At 37.0% G+C, this 21,524-nt stretch overlaps 1 protein-coding gene across 1 annotated transcript in view; it reads right to left on the bottom strand.

The window, feature by feature from the left end:
- KCNH1 (potassium voltage-gated channel subfamily H member 1) overlaps nucleotides 1–21,524 on the bottom strand; it is a 211,889-nt gene that overhangs the window by 148,794 nt on the left and 41,571 nt on the right. Inside the window, exons 6-7 of the mRNA XM_034427741.3 lie at nucleotides 20,056–20,448; nucleotides 311–737 (exon numbers count right to left, since the gene is read on the bottom strand). Coding sequence (XP_034283632.1) covers nucleotides 311–737; nucleotides 20,056–20,448 — 820 coding nt within the window. The remainder of the gene's footprint in view (nucleotides 1–310; nucleotides 738–20,055; nucleotides 20,449–21,524) is intronic.

The following is a 21,524-nucleotide window of genomic DNA, read 5'->3' as shown; positions in this document are numbered from 1 at the left end:
AGCCAAGTAAAATATTGATGTTTAACTTCTCCTTGTTTGTTATAAAAATAAATTGGGGAGGAAATCTGATTTATCATGGAGAGCTGATAGTCAAAAATGATTCCTTCAGCTTATGGAAGTGAATAAGATCCTGGAGGAAGGGAAAGGGAAAATTTAAATATTTCCAATAATTCCAATGTCTTGTTATTCCAGGGGATCCCCCAGCAGACTTGGGAGAGAGGACCAGAGGGATCTGTGAAAAGTTAGTGCAGTTTACAGAAAATCATACGTTTCGAAAGACTAAATTAAAAATTAATACATTGATACTTACAGCCAATCATCATCATAGCAACAGCAAAGATCTTCTCTCCATCTGTCGTTGGTGCAATGTTCCCAAATCCAACACTTGTCAGACTAGTCATTGTAAAATATAATGAAGAGATATAAACAGAATCCTTGCTTGGTCCGCCTTCCCATTTTCCAGTTGTTGTGTTCAATTGATAAGGCGATCCTATGGATTCCCCTAGCTGGTAGAGCCAGCTTTCATTTCGTATTGTGTTTTTATCCTCATTGATAACTTCATAGTCCCCAATACTGTACCAAATGCAGGCCAGCCAATGGGCTGCAAGACCAAAGACACACACCAAAAGAACCAAGACAGCCGCTCCATATTCAATATAGTGATCCAATTTTCGAGCCACACGACCCAGTCGAAGCAGCCTGACTACTTTAAGGGAACTGAACAGACTACTGATGCCCTAAAGGAACAAAGCAAAACAACCCATTAGTATTTAGTATTATTTTATCATGTAATATTTTTGTGAAGAATAAGTTGATTACATATTTACATAGGTTCAAAGTCCCACTACAATTGCAAAATTAAATTTATGGAGACCAAATAAGTAGTTTACCTAAAGTCAGCTTTATTTTTGATACATCCTATAAGTGAGAATGATGAAGAGTTAGATCCCAAATGTCAGAAAATTAGATTGATTAGTTTTAGTAAATCTGACATGCTTAATTTCCTTGGCAATTAAATTGCTTCAGTTGTTTCAGCAGAATTTAAGAAGAATTTGTATTGGGACACAAGATGCTGAATAATTATGCAGTTATGTAGTCAACGTTGTTCTACAAATAATGGATTTATCCTCCTATTAGGATCTCCTATGTTCCTTTTCAATTTTGAAAACATCCTAAAATATCCTAAAAAATTTAAGGATTTATTTAATAAGAAGTTTCTTTGATTACTTTGTCATAAAACATATTCCTCAATTTCTCTTAGAAATAGCTTTCAACAAAAACTATGATCTACTCTTAAAATACATTTGATTTCACTGAATCAAGATAATTTCATAATAAAAATTACTAATGATACATTAGCCTTCTGCAACCTAGTATACCTGTACTCTCCAGCTATTTTGCATAATAAATCTCATTATTTCTAAGCAGCACTTTCACTGTACATGCAAACTGATGGTTGATGCCCGATTGAAGAAGTCTGCTTTATATCCTTATAATCAATAATTTGCACATTAAAGGAAGACAATGCTATTTGGACTAATTGAAATTACTTCCTCACCATATTTCAAAATACAGTATACTTCTGCCAAACAAACAACAGTCTAACAATTTCAATTAAATGATTAAAGCAAGTTTAACAAAAGGAACAACAAATTAAGTATATAAAGTAGTTTCAATGATGCCAGCAATTATTTGAACAAAATTCCTTTCTGAGTTTTTTTTATCAGCCCTTTTTTAATTTAGATGAAATGGGATCTGGCAAACAAAAATAGAACTGACTGAGCACTTTTAAGAAATCACCATTGTCTTCATTAATTATTTTTAAAGAAATATATGCCACAGAATCAAAAATTCTTTAGACTATTTAATACATCACTAAAATATATGAATTAGAAGCATCTATATATATTTCTATACATACCTATGAAAAAGTAAATTCCCCTGTGACCCATGAGACATATTTTGCAATGGTACTATAACCTCAAACAGACAGAAACACACACACACTTCACACAATATATGAAAAACGTTATAACAGCAATTCAATCTAACATATCAACAAGAACATTTTTCAAAGTTTCCCTTCTGCAAATGCTTATTCTACTTTCACCTTATTGTTAAATTCAACATAGGGTGGATCTGTGCTAAAATTCTATCTAGGGTCCACATGGGGCTCCCCTTCGAAAACATTCAGAAGCTATAGCTAGTACAGTATGTTGGTCATTCCAGGAGAAGGAGCTTGCTGTGAACTCCTGTCGGTCAAGGAATTTCAGCTCAAGAACAGCTTTTTCCAGTATGGTCCCAGCCCGGTTGAACATTCTGACACCAGAGGTGAGATCTACCTCCACCCTTCTGGCCTTCCAGAAAGGTCTTAAAAGCTGGTTTTTCACTGGATGTGGTTGACAGGGTAGGAAGAGCTCACCATCCCCTTGGTTTTAGTTCTTATTTAAGTCTTCCTAGTTTTAACTGTTTTTAGGTTCATCTTTTTACTATTTTTAAGCCACCCAAAGTCACCTTATTAGTGAAATGGGTACAGTCCCTAAAGTCAGCCAAAAATGTGCTAAACAACATTGGCTTAAAGCAATGCTGCATGCATTAATTGTGGTACTGAAGCGAAATAGGGCTACACAAGGTTTGTGAAAATCGAGTCTTTCTTTTTCTGTGCCTCAGTTAGGATTCAGAGAAAAAGTAGTCATTCAAAACAGCCCAAGGAGATAATACATGCAACTGCATAAAAGCTATCACTGACAATAAAACAAAAATGTTTAACAGCATTTCTCAAACTAAAAAAAAGTCAGGACACCTCTTGAGGAAGAAGTTTGCAACTGAAGAGCTACCCAGAGTAGGGCTTTCCATGTTCCACCAATTTAACCTTTCATAGTGGTAGGTCACATGGAGGTGTGAAAGGTAGTTGGTCAAAAGTAAATAACCCAATCCTGGATCAAGGCACTCTTTAAAAAGGACTGGACAGAAAGTGTACTCTCGCAGAAAAAATAATTGTGTCTGGCCATTTACATAGAGGAGGCAGGACAAAGAGGCAAAATAAATTGGATTTTCATTGCAGTAGAACAGTATAAATAGAACTGGAATTCTTTCATAATGGTTTCATGGTTCGGCTACAATAAATCTGCTTATCTCACTCTTCACGTCCTGAGAAACTCTTGCAGTATTTTGCCTTGCCAACTGAGAAGCCTGATAGGAAGCATCTATAAAGCAGGAAGCCTATACAAAGAAGTAATCCAGTCTCCAGGTTGCCAAAGGAGTGAGACAAGGCTGTATACCCTCCCCTTCTTTATTTAGCCTACATACATGCAGAATATATATTGAGGGAAGGTGGGTAGGAAGAAAATGAGTCTGGATTTAAAATTGGAAGAAGAAAACTGGAAGAAGAAACATCAATAATGTGCACTATGATAATGACATTACTCTGATAGCTAAAAATGCAAATAATCTGCAAGCTCTAGTAATGAAAGTCAAGGGGCACAGTGGGAAATGGGAGAAGGATTAAATGTAAAGATCAAAATAATCACAATAGACACAGCAGCCAGTCCCAGAATAGACAATGAAAATATCAAAATGATGAATAGCTTCTGCCTTTGAAGATAATCTATCAATAGTAGAACCAGCAATCAAAAATACACTGCAGACTAGCACTTAGTAAAGTAGCCATGAAGGAGATGGAAAAGATATTTAGATGCCATGATGTGTCTACACCTACAAAGATCAGAATTGTTCAGGCAATGGTTATCCTGGTAACATCTATGGATGCAAAAGTTGGACTTTGAAAAAGCAAGATAGAGAGAATATTGATGCTTTTGAACTTTGGTGTTGGAGAAGACTCCTGAGAATCCCAAGGACAACCAAGAAAACAAACAAACAGTTCAACGAACAAATCAATCCAGAGTTCACACTTAAGGCACAGATGACCAGGATCACAATATCATAGTTCCTATACGTTATATAAAGACCTAGTTCTTTGGAGACGTTTATAAAAGTGTAAAGTTATAGTAACAGAATCTTACAACTCTGAATGCATTCTGCTCTCCCCTTTATCTTCATGAGAACTAGGGAGAGTTCTGTCTGAGACATTTACTCAACTTACATTCTTGTTCTGCACTCAGTCCTCTTTTATCTAAACCGCTATCTTGAGAGTGGTTCTTTTCCTGCCCCTTAAGACCATTCCTGCTGCCCAATACAGGTTGCTAAAAGTTGACACTAATAGGACATGATATGTCAATCAATGAAAGATCAAAATTGCTTTTTTCCTCAAACCTGGCCAATTGTCTCCTGCCCTAAAGTAAACTGGTTTGCAAAAGAGCCAAATGATCAGTTTCCTCCAAAACTTGTGTGATTGCCATTTGCCTGACAGCCCTGAATAAAAAAAATAAAATCTTAGAATAATGATGTAGTTCAAGGATCATTTCCTCACCACCACCTCTGAAAATTGCCTTATTACATTCCTGTTTAAAGGATTAGGACAGCCTTCTCCAAGAAAGCATTAATCATCAGCATAATTTAGCTCATCAGTCTACCTCTGCAAAAGGCAAGAAGCTCTTTCAGCTTATCCATGTCTACAGGTCAAGGTGAAACTCATCCATTATATTGGACAGATAGCTATCTGAATTTCCACTGTCCAAACCTTCTTTCAGATTATGCTCAGGTTTACAGCGTGAGTCAGAACATGTGCAAACTATTTTTATCGTTAATATGTTTTGCAAACTTGTCACAGCAGGTTGTAGGTTATGCAGAGTCTTTTTAAGACAGGACAAGGACATGAAAGCCAAAAGGGAGTAATCAAACTGGGAAAAGTGGTTTCCAGCAGGTGCAAATCTTGTTCATGAACATGCTGGCTTATTTGCAATTCTAAATGTTGCTTAGCATCACCAGGATAACTATTTTTCTGGTACTTCTTGACACATATACAATCTTATTTATTCCCCAAGACTATGACTAATATTTTTGTTTCAAATGAGATTCAGGTGCCCACTCAAGATTAATCCTTCAAGGAAGGTTCGAATCATAGAAACACATTAGGCCTAGGAACCAATCACATGACTGCAATGGATTGTTTATAATACACTAGGTCCATTCAAACAAGTTCCAAACTTTTATTTAACACTTCCTGTGGGCAGTGGTAGAAATAATACAGAAGGTGGCTTTGTTCTCCTAATGCTTAAAAGTTTGGGTAGCAGATGAACTATACTAGCAGAGATTGGGCAACCTATTGCTGCATGCTGCCTCTGCAAGATTTTCACAGGACCCGTAAAGAAAAAGATGTGCTGAGCCTCCGGTAATTTAATGGATCTCTTTAAGTAAAACACTCTTCAATCCCATCACTAAAATGTTGGATGCGTGATCCCGATGCGAACCGGTAGTAAAGGTAAGTAGAACCCACCCCTGAGCCTAACCTACCTTACAGCCCATTGTGAATCATGTATGCTGCCACAAGTTGTTTTCAGGAAAGCTGTAATTCAAATGTAATAAAGTAAAATTATAAAAATATAACTGAATTATCTTCAGGGAAAGCTATCTATCTTCTCTTTGTTGTGAAGTTCGCCAAACTACTATTACCTAGTCATTTCGGTAGATAACTATGTTGAGGCCTGAAGGAAGTGACCATGATATCTTGGTAAATTAGGAAAGGGAAAATTTTCCATATGGTCATGGAGATATACAGGTGGAGATGGTAGAAATAAAGACATTAAGAATCAGGCCATGGTGTCAGAGGGCCTGGGTTGAATTTTAAGTGAATCTAAAAAAAGGCAGACATTAAAAATCCATAGGTCAGGACCAAGACTTTACATTAAGCATTTTGAGTTGATGTCCCCAGGTGGCCTATAATGTAGAGATTAGCAACAATTGCTGCAGACCAAGTATTCCTTCTGCATCCTAAACTACTTTGTGGTCTTTAGGCAAAGCTAATTCCAGGGCCAGTGATAAAGAAATCTACAAGTGTTTGTCCAATCAAAACCTATGTAGGAGAAGATACCATCTTAGGTCAGACTTTTAATATCTTTGGTCAGTACAGGTAGTGCTCAATTTACAACAGTTCATTTAGTGACCATTCAAAGTTACAACGGTGCTGAAAAAAGTGACTTGTGACTGTTTTTCACACTTACAACCATTTCGGTATGCCCATGGTTTGGATGCTTGGCAACTGGTTTGTATTTATGATGGTTGCAGGTCATGTGATCCCCTTTCGCAACCTTCTGACAAGCAAAGAATCTGGGGAAGCCAGATTCACTTAACAACTGCAGTGATTCACTTAACAACCATGGCAAGAAAAGTCATAAAATGGGGCAAAACTCACTTAAATGTCTCACTCAACGACATAAATTTGGGGCTCAATTGTGGCTGTAAGTCTACTTGTACTGGAAATCCATATGAAAATCCATTATTTTAGATAATGGTCTAATTGTCTAGCATTATGTATCTATAAATACGAGTGACTCTGGTGAAGTTGAATTCTAATCTGCCATTATTATGGCTTGAAACTAGGTTTAATAGACGTCCTTCTCCTAAAAACATTTACCTTGAATTCTAAGATTGCTATCTACTAACTGAAATTAGAAAAGCAGAGTTACATATTCAACGGATATAGACTGCAAGGCATTATCTTTTGGACAGTGGGTAAATATGCACAGCTCATTCACTAAACTTTATATCCAATTTTAATAGTTTTATAGTATGTATATATGGGATATGATGGCTTAAGCCCTGTTAATTCCAAATTTCTGACTCAGTTTATTATCACTAGCCATTGACTCTGGATAAATTGTTTTTCCTCTGACTTACTGGTGAAATGCTAAGTAGCATTTCTTCCTCTTCCTCTTCCTTCACATTCTGACCTGGTGAGAATGTGTATATTAATGGCTAAATCTTTTTTTCAAAATGAGACTGTTGTATTGGCTCACTAAAAAAAAATAATCTTTATTTTTTATAGAAAAATCAGAGACCCAGAGATGAAGAAAAATGAATTAAAATTGCTTTCTACGGAAGTTGACATTAGCTACTCTATTCAGACCCAAATTTCACATAAGTCGAAACACCAAAACAGATAAACAGCTCAGTCTATAACTAAAACACACCCTATATCACAGCTAGTTTCACTGACTCTACTTGCTACACAATGGCACACACAGAATGATATCATGTCACAAATTCCAGCTTTATTCTTACATCCCAACATCTGTATATTTAATCAGAAACAAAAGTCAAAATGAAATGCCTTTTCTGGCCATTGGAAACAATCAGAACTCAGTATCTTATCCTCTTATTAGAATAAGAAAGGTAGGCAGTCCACGCTAATTGCTACCAGTCAATCACTTTTCAGAAAAATCATCCATTCCAAAATTTAAAACAATTTTGAAACCACAAAAATACTCACAGGAAAGAACCCAGTCAAAATGAGTCAGAATGCTGCCCTTCCCCAAACTTCTGAGCAGAGAGTCTGCCTTCCGTTAATTAAATAAAATACAATAAATGCTCAGTCAACACACACAGCACAAGGAAAACAAACTATTTATCTACATTATTTCATTAACACCTATTTTAGCAGTTTACAGGTACTAAGCATTTTAAGTGCAGCAGGAAAAGCAAGCCAATGGAAATAAAATAAGAGAATCCTAATTATCTAATGTAAATTGCATCATTTGCTATGGGAAGTTTTTTTTCCCACTATTAACAGCCAAGTGTTGTATTTGCTTGGTTCTGACGTACTACCAAAAATGAGAGGAGAATGAAGTACAGAAAATTAAGCAAGAGGTGCAAAAAAGATCATAGCAAGACTAGGGCTTGTACTTGATCCATGGCAGTCACTGGAATTCTTTCATAACTGCTTTATAATTTTGCAACAGTTAATCTATTTGTCAGATTCTTCATGTCCTGGGAAATAATTTCTTGCAATATTTGCCATGTCAGCAAAAAAAAAAAAGGACTGAATTAATTCTGGTGACTCCTTACTCCCACTATATTGGAGACAAATTTTGTTTTCTGTATTTAAACCATGGCCACAAACCAGTGGTGGGTTACTACCGGTTTTCCCCGGTTTGGGAGAGCCAGTAGTGGAAATCTTGACAAATCTTGATGATCGCGCGCAAAACGCGTGCACGATGCGAACTGGTGGTAAAACTGGTTAGAACCCACCACTGCCACAAACACTTCTACCGACGCAGTAACAACTGAATAGGCACTAATATCTTCCTTCAGCAGCATACACTACCCAACATCAGATGCGGGTAACTGCTCTGGACGAACAGTTGACTCAAACTGTGGACCAAATGGTACAAAAGTCAGGGCAGATCTAGCAATTACCAGTTGTCACAAAGTTTACTACATTTATTTACTTATTTTATATGGCCACTCATCTCACTTGCATGGATAGCATACAGTTAAATCACAAGCAAAGTCATAATCTTCTACCATTAAGAACAATTAAAATTTTTAAAAATTACATTTAAAATTCAGTAATAAAAAGACAGAGAAGAGTGAACTTTAACAATATAACCATTTAATGCGCTGCATATTTCCTTGGGAGCTCACAGCCCAATGGCATCTTGGGCCAAGTTTTAAGGGCCTTCTGGAAAGCCAGAAGGACTGGGATCAATGTCACCTTGGGAGAAATGAGGTTCTAGAGGAGAGGTACTACAGCAGAAAAGGCTGTCTCTCAGGATCCTGCCAAGTTCCTTGGTTGATGGGACCTGCAATATGCCCCTTCTGCTGGTCCTAATGTGGCAGATTGATGTAAGTGGGACTATGTTGCATCAGTCTCTGGATTCCTGGCCAGATAAATATGATGTTAACTCCAAGGAGAATGAAGTCCTTCATTACTCAATGAGAATAATGTACCCCAGTGAGACAGGGGAGATTTTCCATAGATTACTCCGGGCAAGATTTATAATTGGATTCCTAACTAGGACGTGAAATGGGTGTCAAATGGAAAATCCACCTCCTGGAAAGCAGCACTTCTGTTCTGGATTATTAAAATTAACCTTTGCCTTAAATCTCTGTCTCCTCAGCCAAATCTTCAGATGTAGGAGCCAGCAGAATCCAATTATCCTGCAGAAAGTAAAACAGGTGCACAGAATATCTTTGTTTCAGATTTGGGGTAAAATTGGCCTATTAAACTTCCTTTCTTTGAATCTATTATGATATATTTGTGGATTTGACTGATTTGAGTATATGCTATCAAGTTACTTTCAACACTTAGCAGCCACTAAAATAGCCTTTCTCCAGGTTGATGTCTCCCATTCTAATCCTTTGGATCTTCCAATGGTATACCTATTGTAATTGAGTCCATCCACCTTGCCAATGATCCTCCTCTTATTCTCCTTCCAACTTCCCCACTATGAAATACTTCTAAAAAAAAGCAAGTTGTTTACATAATTATTCAATTATATCATAATTATTCAAAGGATAATTTGAGCTTCATCATTTGGGTTTCGATCAAAAGTTCTGGAGTGATTTGTTCTACAATCTGTTTGTTTTCTGGACAACCCATGGTATTTTCTGAAGTCTTTTCCATCATCAAAGTTCAAGGGCATCAATATTCTTTTACCCTGCTTTGTTCTACTTCCACAGAATGTTACATGGAAAATGATTGTCTGCACAATTCTCATCTTGGTAGGTATTCAACAAATCATGGCATCTGAATATTTTCTCCAAGGCTTTCTGTGCTCTCTACCAAATGCTAGTCTATGGAATATTTCTTGATAACTATTTCCTTTATTATGGATGGTCTATTGAAAAAAAAATCAAAAATTATCTCCCAACTTGGTATCTTCACTATCAATCTGGGACTGGTTGCTGTATCTGTTGTCAATATTTTGGTCTTTTTCATATTTAATTTTAGTCCCATTTCTTCACCGACTTCCTTGACTTTCATTACTGCAGCTTATAATTCATTTGCATTTTCATTCAGCAGAGTAGTTTCATCAGCATAATGCAGTTTATTGATGTTTCTTGCTCCTGTTTTAAAACCATGTTCATCTCCTTCCATCGATGTGGATTAGATAGGCATTTTTCAAGCAACTGCTGTAAATAATCCAAGCCTGGATTGTTAGGAAATCACTTACACAAGTTCAAAAATGGGAGCATCTAAGAATTAAGTAGGACTCAGACTTACTGTACCTTGCTCAGTATCATAATTTGATTTTTCCTATTATTCTCTTACCACTGATTCTGGCTATGTCATATATTTTGAAGCCCTGAGAGAATCTGAATCTACAGGCAATTTTACAAATTCTGTATTTGATGAAATATAAATGCTTTATTCAGAGAATAAAACCAAAATGAGCTTTAAATTTTTTGATGGTAGATTCGTGCTTCTGAATATATGGACACATTTCATCTCACTGTTTTTGACCATTATGAAAACTTGCAAATTTAACCTCTCCTTTAATGCCTTATAGTTATCTAGTGGTGTATCGAATATGGTGGCCAACCCGGGGGCTAAAGGTCCCCAATTATAATTGAATATTTTTTCAATTATTTATTTATTTGTTTGTTTGTTTGTTTGTTTGTTCAACTTGTATGCCGCCTTTCTCCGAAGACTCAAGGCTGCTTACAATGCATTTAAAAACCATATATAAAAACATTAAAAATTAAAACATTAAAAACAATTAAAACCCATTCACACCATTCATGGCCAGATCTCGCCAGATCGCAACAGCAAGATCAACGGCCCCAGGCCTGCCGGAAAAGCCAGGTCTTCATCGCTTTTCGGAAGGCCAATAGGGTGGGGATGGTCCGGACCTCAGGAGGTAACTGGTTCCAGAGAGCTGGGGCAGCCACAGAGAAGGCCCTCCCCTGCAGGCCCGCCAGCCGGCATTGTTTAGCTGACGGGACCCGGAGGAGACCAACTCTGTGGGATCTTACCGGTCGCTGGGAGCTATGTGGTAGAAGGCAGTCTTGAAGATACTAAACCATTCCAATCTAATCATGGTCTTCTGTCATGCATCCATAGAACTCAGTCATTTATAGAAATCATCATAATGGATAGGAGCAGGTCAGCATGTGAAAATGAGTTGTGGGTGAACATGGCAGACAACCTCAAGTGTACTTACTCTGGTGACTTACATGTGTGTGTGTGTGCGTGTGTGCGTGTGCTTTCAAGTCAAGTGTATGACTTGTGGGCTAGACTCTGCTATTGCCTCCTTCTGCAATTTAAGGGAAAGTAACTGGTCCAAGAGGCCTTTTGTGCCTAGAATTCATAGTCTCCCAGTTTCTAGCCTTACACCTTAACCACTTGCTCTCCCCGCTGGTGCCCCTCCTCTGCTGAGAGATTGTGTGTGCAAGTCTCAAACAGCAGAATGGGTCTCTTCCTTCACAAATATAGCAGCTAATTGCTTTACCGATTGCTGGGCATCATTTGCCTTGCCTTGCCTGACAGCTGCATTTATTCATCTGCACTTATCTTTCAGTACTTGTACTTCTCAGAGCGTTTCAAAGTAATTTTAAAGAGAGAAAAAATGCATGCACACGAGCAGAAAGAGCATTTAAACTATCCTTTAAAAAACTGATTGTAAAAAGGTAGAGATTAAGCAAAAACATGTACCAAACTGCCTCCGTTCGTTCAAACATGAACAAAACAACATCAATGAATTATGTGCATTTTTTAAGAAGTCACAAACGGAGATGGAAATGACAGGAATGAATTGAGGACAGCTTTGTCCATAGTTAGAAGAGAGATTATGCACTTTCCAGCCATGGACATCTTCATGTGGATGAAAGGGAGAAATGCTAACACATATGAGATTATGTAAATTGCACAAGGGTGTCGTGATCCAACTGATGCAAATTATATCACTGCATTGTTTGTGCTGTGAAGTCATGATCCATGTGACTTCATTCTGACAGCCCAGTGGGTTCTAATGGCATTACTGCTGCTTCTTATTCAGACGTGACTCTGCCTTCACGCCCAGAATCCACTCAGCTGGGCTGATTCTTCGTGCTGCCTAACTTTTATTAACTTGCCTGAGGTGCTTGTGCTCTATTCTAGTGCCAACTATAGCAATATAAAATGCTGTGCTTGCTGCAGTCATCTATGCTTAGGCGGTTAGATTTTTATTTGTTTGTATCACACACATACAGTACACAAACACACACACCAAGGAGATACATCTCCTATTGTCAGGCAATGTCCTCTAGTAGGCATAAATTGTTTATAAGTTATTTTTGGTTGCCACTATTTTGCTTGTGTGGCTTTTGTTCTGTTTATATCTCTATATTTTATTGTTACATTGACACTTTAAACTCTCTGCCCAGAGTCACTTTCATAAGATAGGTGAACATACAAATATAATGAAGTAAGTAAATCACTCAAAAAGCAATTAATGTTCAAAATTAAAAAGCGTAATATCTTATATTATGCTTTTTAAAAAGTGTAAATCTTATATGTATAAAATGCAAAACAAAGAGCCTCATCTAATACGTTCTTGCACTTGACAAGATGTGAGCAATTTTAAGACAGCATAAAATGCAGGGGCTATTTATTTCTTGAATCAAATTAAAAGTGTCAAGCCCATAATGCATTTCAATGTTCACATTCTCAAAGCACTTTTTGTACAAACTGAATACAGAAACACGTTTCTCATCCTAATGCTCTTCATTGACATCTTCTGCTTGGACTTTGTTGTTCTCCTTTGGCTATTAACAATGCTTAACAGAAGCTGTTTCATCTTTTTGCTTTCCTTGTTCTCACTCATCTTTCATATTTACTCTGCCAGCAAAACCCTTGAGGGACTCCCCCATAGCATCATTACAGGACTAAGCAGGTGCTGAACCTCAATCTTCATATCAAACTCCTCTCCATCATTTAGTAGCCCAACTGGTTGCCGGTTGACTTCATGCCATCACTTCCTTGACCATTCATAATTTTTTAAATTTATTTTTATTTAAGAAAATGTATACGGCCACCCAACTCACTCTCAGTGACTCCAGGCAGCTTACAACGATAAAATAGGAATATATTATCTTTTCAAAGTGATGTAGTGATTTGCTGCAAATCTTGGAAGTCAATAGCCTCTTATTTATTGATACCGTATTTGGTGAGTTGCTAGATTCCAATCATATTTATAAGCAAAATTGTAAATGACATTTCATAGGTTTGTTTTAAACTTTTCAGTTATGTTGTTTTTCTGGGGATTTGTTTTCATTGACCTGAGCTATAATACAAGATTGGCTACTCAGGTACTAGAACTATAAACCTTCCCTCGCAGTTCCCAAATATTTTATATTTCCCTCAATCCAGAGGCAAACACTGTCATTTCTGAATCAGTCCTAAAGGTGCAGTGACTTATATGTGCTACATAGTAGATTCTCAGATCATGTTGGTTGATTCAATGTCACAACCAGGAGGCCAAATTATGAAGGCATAGATCTCTTAGTTGTATAAAGTGCTGCTTTGGTAGTGAGTTTTCAAAGTACAATAATGTACAACTTAACAAGATCAGATGCACTTCTTTGACAACTGTTGTTACCCTATATAATATTATCCCCAGGATATAATTTTAATCCTTAATTTATTCAGCTTTAAACAATCTGTAAAAGGCTACTTATCTTTATTCTACCATGTGGTTAGTCATGCCAAGCATATTCTTTCAAAGCAAAGGAATCATATCAGTTGATGAAGAAATAGTAAATGCAATCAGTAATATTTACTCAACATACTTAATTTAAACTATTGGATTTAACCAATTTTCTCAGATGATAACACCAGCCACACAAAAACCAGCCCTAATCTATAAAGCATTAAGGTTCTAAATTATTTGTTTAAGTGAGCATGGAATCATATCCATTGTTTCCTTCTGCTGTAATGGGAACAGCATGGTATTTCATCCAGAGTTGCTTCCACATTTGAGGTAGTTTATAAATGAATTAATAATCCTTCTTAGCCCATTATTATTTCTCTGATTTGTCTGGGCAAGAAAATGTTATCTGCCACTAAGCCTAATAAGAATGAAATATGGTGCTCAATTTAGCAATTTCAGCAGGCCATCAAATAGTGTGGCTCATGCCAGGACAAATAAAAGAAAACTACAGTTTTAAAATTACATCTTGGCACAACCCAGATGCAGTTATATTTAGGATGTATCCCACATGACATAACCAAAAAATTCAACAACCAGGAAGCAGGCACTTCACAGGATAGAGAAGGGGATGGGAAGGCAGCAAAGCCATGTCTAAGTGAATTAATGAGTGGCTACTGCAAGGTTGGAAAAAAGATGAGCCATGTAAAACCCATGTTCTGCAGCCTTCATCTGGCATGAATGGCCAATGTGTGAATCAGCTAGGCTAGATGCCATGGCTGCCTGTTGAATGCCTACACAAACAAGTTTAACGTTTCAGGTCAGTCACTCAAAGATCCTGACAGAAGTAAGCTGAAGAGCCTTTTCAGGTTAACAAGGCACATTTAACACAATAACAGAGTTGGAAGGGACGTTGTCTTCTAGTCCAACCCCCTGCACAAGCAGCAAACCCCATACCATTCCAGATAAGAATTTGAAAGGACTGTCCCTTTAATTAGCATAGCTTTTTACAGTGCTCAACAGGGGCCAAACATGTCTCAAAAGTGATGACTCATTGTAGTCAGGTCTAGTGCTCATTTTTCTGACTGAGCTGTATGCTACCAAGAAAGTAGTAAAAAGAGATCCTTTCAACAGGATCAGCCTCATTGGGCATCAACCTTATCCAGTACTGGATTCATTGTGCTGGATACTGAGGCCAAGTTTGCAAACTACATAATATATATTAACTCGTAAGGTCTCTCCCCCACCCACATACATATATACACATCCCATATGCTTTATATTTCAGGATTCTTGCAGACTGTATAAATGGTGAAGCATTTCTAAAAACAAGGCAACTGGCAAAGATTGTGCTAACATCCATTCTGTGTAGGGAATGATTATATCCAAACTAAATTACTCAGCTTACACCTGCTGTTCCCTTACAGTGCAAGAGAAAAAAAGCCAAAGGGAACAGAGTGTGATTTTAAGGTCCTTAGCTCATTTGATTAGTATGATTGAAACCATTTCAGTTGTCCCTGTAGTCATATTATATTCTATCTTCTTTTTTGTAAAATAAAAGTATTACACAATATGGCTAAGAGAAGCAGCCTCCAGATTTATCTTTAAAAGACATTTTCTCTTCTCCCCACTTACTTGCCTATAAACCATATTTTTAATTCTATTATCTGATTATTTTGTCTCAAAGTCTATTGGCACTGGTTCTAGCGATTGTACAGAAGCTGGAACAGGAAGCTTCTAGGAAGAAGAAACTGGGAGTAGCAGAATCTGCTCAAAAATTCAGAATAATAAATTCACTGTTTTCATCCTACATGAATGCACAAACATGAATGCAGGATTTCAACAGCTGCTCTTCCAATCATTTTCCATAGAAAACTCTCCTCAGGACTTCTGTCATATCCCTTAAAAGACTAAAATCTGTGTTTTCTTCAATCTGCAATTTTCTACATCTTTCAAAGCACTGGAGTGGATTATGGCAACTGGAGTCATTTATATAGTTCACACTAGTCATATTCTTGAATTCAAACAAGCTTGAATTCAAACAACCAGTTAGTCTAATCTCTGATTTAGCATGTCATGGGAAATATAACCATAGCTTAATATGTCCCATGTACAATATGCCATATAATGATTTATTTGTTTCAACACATTTATCCATTTACTGCAGCTTCTATGCCAGCCAATTCCCAAAGTCTCTGAGCAACTACATCCACAATTAGCATTGAATAAAAAGGGTGATCAGCCAAAAAAAACAACAACCTCCTATAAAAATACATGAACATAATTGCATCACCAAGAAATACTGATCTTCCACATCCCCAAACACACTCCTGAACAGCCACGGCTCTTTAGCGCTTCAGATACACATTATGTAGCTACAGCAATTGTGTTTTGTTTTCCCAGGGTTACATTTTTTGTTGAAGCTTCCATAAGGATGCATCCTATGGGAAGAGTTAGACATTTCATTTTCCCCTCTAGTAGAGGACTTAAGAACACAAACATGTTCCTGACTTGGCCTGAGGACATCTAGCATGGATCTAGCCATTTTACATTCTCATTCATTGTTCTTCTGTTATCAGTGGGAGAGGTGCAATGAATGCTGTTTATCAAGGTTTGGTGCTTCCCAGGTAACTCAGGGTTTTTGTTAGTTCTCTGCTGCATCTAGTTTTAGTATATGCGTCGTCATCATCATAGGCTGTACAGTATCTTTCTAGCACTATGCTTATATGTTTGATGCAATGATTTTAATATTCTCACTGTATAGTCTTGGTCACTAACTGTGCAGTATACAGGTAGATTGGAAGAGACGATACATTTTTAAAAATAACTTCTCCTGTAGTTGTCTTCATTGAGACCGATAAAGATTATTCTGGATTTTTTTCCTTTCATGTAGAGAGCTTTTAAAGAATACAGGAAGGCAATACCCATACAGCCTTTGTGTTCCATGAAGTCACCAAAGCTAAATCGGTGATGTTTCCAGAGTTTATTTCAATATTTCCTAATTTCCTAGCAGGCTTTCGAAAGCTACTGATTTGATAGCAAAACTAACTCACCTTATCCTTAGGAACACCAAGTACTGTGACAGGAATTTTTAGAAGCAGAATAATGAAGCAGAAAGAATATTAAAAGGCAATAAAAGTATAGAATTTATGAACTGAACACAGTAGTATGCTGAAGTATTTAATTTTTAGCTTAAATACCATATTTTTCAGAGTATATGATGCACCTTTCCCCCCCTAAAAGGGGGTGAAAATTTAGGTGTGTCTTATAAACCGAATGTATAACCCCACCCACCCACTGGCCCCCACCCTTTGGCCTCTACCTCCCAGGAGTTTACCTCCTTGCAGCAAGCAGCAAGAAGAAACAGCTCGTTTCAGCTTCAGCACAGCCTAATTAGCACAAGTTGATTGGATCGGCCTCCTGACTCTCAGCTGTTTTACTCTCAGCTGTTTTGCGCAGGCCTCTCCTGTTTGCTGCAAGGAGGTAAATTGCTGGAAGCAGATTTTTTTTTTCTTGTGCTAATCAAGCTAGGCTGAAAATAAAAATGAAAGTAAAGCAGGCTGTTTGCTGCAACGAGCCAAAATTTCTGAGAGGCAGAGGCAGATTTCTTTTTCTTGTTTTCTTCACCAAAAAAGGTAGGTGCGTTTTATAGTCCAGAGCGTCTTATACTCCGAAAAATACAGTAATATTTTTCAATTCAAAATAGAGTTGGAAGGGATCTTGGAGGACCTCTAGTCCAAACCCTTGTTCAAGCAGGAAACCGTTATCATTACCCTATTTAAACAAGATTCTTAGAACCAAAACATAAATACCTTTAAACATATTGATAAATTATTCAAACTATGTTTAGAAGGTTTATTTAATATATTGTTAGAATTTTAAGAACAAGAAAAAATATTACAGGGCAATAGAAAAGATTATTTAATATTACGTTATCAGATATGGTGGGAGGATTAGACTAATTGCGAAAAAGCTATAAACTGGTTGGCACATGTTGGACATATAATTTAAAAATTATTTTAGACATAATGGGTGAAATTGAAAATATTCTGTAGACTTTCATTCATTCCAGGCCTAGTACACCTTCAACAATCTCTGGAAAGAGATCCTTTTTATTGTGTTATTATAAATTTTGATATAGCAGGGAGCTCTTTCAGCCACCACCATCCCTCCAGAGATAAGAGGGAGCCCAAATGCAAGCAGGATTTTCATCCTCTGAATCAAAACACAGTACAGTGTGACTCTGGGGAAGGTGAAGAAATCCTGGAAGGCCTGGCTCAGGTTACATGTGTCTCCCTGCTCAAGGACTGAAAATCCGGCTTGGAATTTCACAGGGACGATTTTTGGTTCCTAAGCAGAAAGGCAATGCAGGGTGTCTCTCAGAAGGGTAGGGGAGGACAGTGAAAGTCACATACAAGTGTCTGTTTGCTCAGCGGCTGGAAATTTTGTTTGGATATTTATGGAGGGGATTTTCAGCAGCTTAGCAGAGAGATATTATGTGTTGACTGTGCTGGGCTTCCCAGGGTCTCCTCCATTCCACCCCACCCCTGTGCTTCTGTGTTCCTTACCTGGGACTCACAAGATCGTTTAATAACTGCAGCCAGGGGTACTAAGATTATGGCTGTTGAGTGAAGCAGTAATATGGCATCTCACTTAATGACTCCTTCACTCAACATCTGAGATTCCTGTCCCAATTGTGTTCATAAATCAAAGGCTACCTGTATAGTACAAATTATTTTCCAAGAAAAGTTGATCACAGATCTTCAACACAAAACTATCTTGCCTATGATACTGAACACTGTAAGACCGATTTTGAAATAGAATTGTGCACAAATGATGAACATGCAGTTGCTAAAAAGTATAAACGTTTATTGAACTTTGAAACAGAAGAACAAATGAAAGAATAGTGAAGCATGTAAGATAAAACAGGATAAAAGGTTTGATTATAACAAAGAGATCAGACAATGGGTAATGTGGTTGAAAGGACTGAAACACTATAGTACGTTATAATCTTAAAGAGAAAATTTATAAAATAATGTGTTGTTGTATATGACACCAGAGAAAAGGTTTAGAATCACGGGTGGGTTCTACTTACCTCCGCTACCGGTTCGCAACAGGAGGGTGCGCTTCTGCGCATGCGCATAAGCTGTGCATGCGCAGATCATTCATAATGATGCCCGGGTGGGTGAGCGGCGCCTCCCGCTGCCGTTACTACCGGTTCGGAAGAACAAGACCGAACCGGGAGCAACCCACCACTGTTTAGAATGTATAAAGGCATTTCAAACTTACGTAGGAAAATTAAACAAGAAGGGTCATTTTATCCTGTTTTATCATGCTGAACATGTAAAAAACTAAAAATGTTAGATTCAAATATCTATACTGATTCAGAGGATTTTAAAGATTAATATACAATTGAGACCAGAAGTCTTCCTTTTGGTACTGAAGCAGCAGGAAAAGTCATGGAAATTTGTTTTTCTATGTGATAACCACAGCCAGATTATTGAATGCACAAAAGTGGAAAGACTTGGCAATATCTACAATGGAGGAATGGCTGGTGAAGATGATAAAACTTGCTGAAATGGCCAAATTGAATTATTTGATTAGAGAAAAGACAGTATGTGCATTTATTGCTGACTAAGCTTTTGGCATAAAACAAAACAATGTATGACTTATAGGTTTGATTACTAGATGGGATAGATTATAGAAAGAAGAAAGTCATGTAACTTAAGGGGAAAAGATAAGTGTATAATTGTATTTTTAACTTTTAAAATTTTATTATTTAAAATTTATTTAATTAATTAATTTAATTTATTTAATTAATTAATTTAATTTATTTAATTAATTAATTTAATTTATTTAATTAATTAATTTAATTTATTTATTTAATTTAATTTATTTAAAATTTTAAAATTGCTTTTAAATTTTGTATGTATTGTTTTTTACTTTGGCTGTTCACTGCCCTGAGTCCTATTTTGGAGAAGGGCGGTATAGAAATTTAAATAATAAATAAATAAAAAGATCAGAATTTTTTCTTTTCTTTTTTTTCTTTTACCTTTTCTTTCTCACTTTTAGCCTTCTCTTCAATATTTTTCTTTTTTCTTCCTCACCTTGTATTAGTTTATAGTAGTTTTTATCTTATTTTTAAGACTTTATTCACACCCACACATGCAAAGAAGGTTTTCTTTTTCAATCACATTCTAGCAAAATGGATGATGCCCTCTTGCCCCACAAACATTCCCATATTCTTTCACCTATGTATTAGTTTCAAGTTGCCTATACATCTTACTTTATTTCAAAATAACAAAAGAAAATAATTGAGCCTAAAAGAAAGTAAATTTCACTTGAAACATAGACTGTATTTGAAGTTCTTATAAATTAATAGTTGTAGTATAGGATGACAAAACAGCATCAAGGTAAGCATTATAATATGAACAGAGAACAGCTGGTATAAATCCAGAAAACTGGTCTCTTTTCATTCTGTTTTGGTTCATGGTTTAAAGTAATATGGAAACAAAAATCATAGACTCACCTCATCAACATTCTCAAATGCATTGATCACATCATATGGCAAACAGGAGAGAAGATCAATTACAAACCAGGTCTTCAAGTAATTCATGCGGATCAGCTTTGGATCAGAGATCACCTCTCCGGCAGGCCCAACAAATGTGGTGTGAAAATTAAGCACAATGTCTACCAGAAAAATGACATCTACGATGCTGTCCACTACCAGCCAAGCCACATTGTTCTGTTTGGTTTTAAATGAGACGTTGTAAGGGACTAAAATTGCAGTGTAGAAAGTTAAAATCAGAATCACCCAATCCCAAGTAGTCTTGAAAACACAATAATGTAAAATGATATGTGGTGGGGTCTTTGGTGCTTCTTGCTTGTATTGCGGGAGGATTTCAGAGCCCAACTGCAAGACCTATAGAAATGGGGGAGGGGAGAGATAAATAAATAAAGGGTAAAATCATTTTTAAATTGAAACCTAAAAACTAAAACATTTTCATATTAATTTACATGGACCATCTTCCCTAAAAAGTTACTTTCCCTGTAGAGTTTGCCTGATATATCATCAGCACTGCTATTTTTAAGCCAGTGAAATGTGCTGTTCAAATATCTTTAGAAGACTGGAACATATGGGAAGCTATTTATATATTAGTTACTTACCTAATTATTTCCAACATATCTATGCCATTTAGTCAAGCAACTCCAGGCAGTTTACAGGAGGGAGATGATCAAAATAAGAATGCAGGAACTTGTTTCATAACTAATATCTAACCTTGATTTTAACTGTGTGTATATAAATACATACATTAAAGTCTGTATCCTCTCGTAAAACTCCTTAATCACTCTTGGGCAATGCACTTAGATCACAATACAGGAAACACCTATATGCCACAGTGAGAAAAAGATACATTTTGAGGAAAAACAGTTGGCAGGGGGAAAAGGTCTGTCTGTTCTGATCTAGAATTCCTGAGACAGTAAAAAGCACACAATTAGTCCCCAAAACCCTCTTTTTATTTCAACGGCTGTGAATTCTGTTCATTCCCAGCCCGTGATGAGTCACAAATAGTTTGTAAAGAGTCCGACAGAAGTCTGCCACAGTCCTTTGAGATAAGGCTGATAAGCACCCACTTTTATCTCCCTTGACACACTGCCAAAGACCTAAATTGCAATTAGCTTTGCAAGGCCACACGAAGCACAAAGTCAAAACGAAGCTTCAGAATTTAAACCAACCAGCATGAACAAAGTTGCTTCCTGCAAAGGCTCACATGCCTTTGCTCCTCCTTTATGTCTTATGGGAGCGGCCAATCATTTCCAAGCCTTATCCCAAGTTGCCCCTTTTGTCTTAACTGTTCTTGCCTTCTGGCAGCTCTGCGCATGTGCGCACTGGGAACAGGCCCCCCATTCCTCTGCCTTGCTGGATGTCAAACTCTGGAGGCTCCGGAGTCAGCACATAACTTCCAGATGGCCCTGGCACCATCTTTGCCTCCAACA

Source organism: Pantherophis guttatus, chromosome 1 (assembly GCF_059756535.1).
Source record: "Pantherophis guttatus breed Tessera chromosome 1, ASM5975653v1, whole genome shotgun sequence".
Classification (NCBI taxonomy): Eukaryota; Metazoa; Chordata; class Lepidosauria; order Squamata; family Colubridae; genus Pantherophis; species Pantherophis guttatus.
The sequence above is the reverse complement of the archived record's forward strand: the minus strand, read 5'-3'. Positions and strand labels throughout refer to the sequence as shown.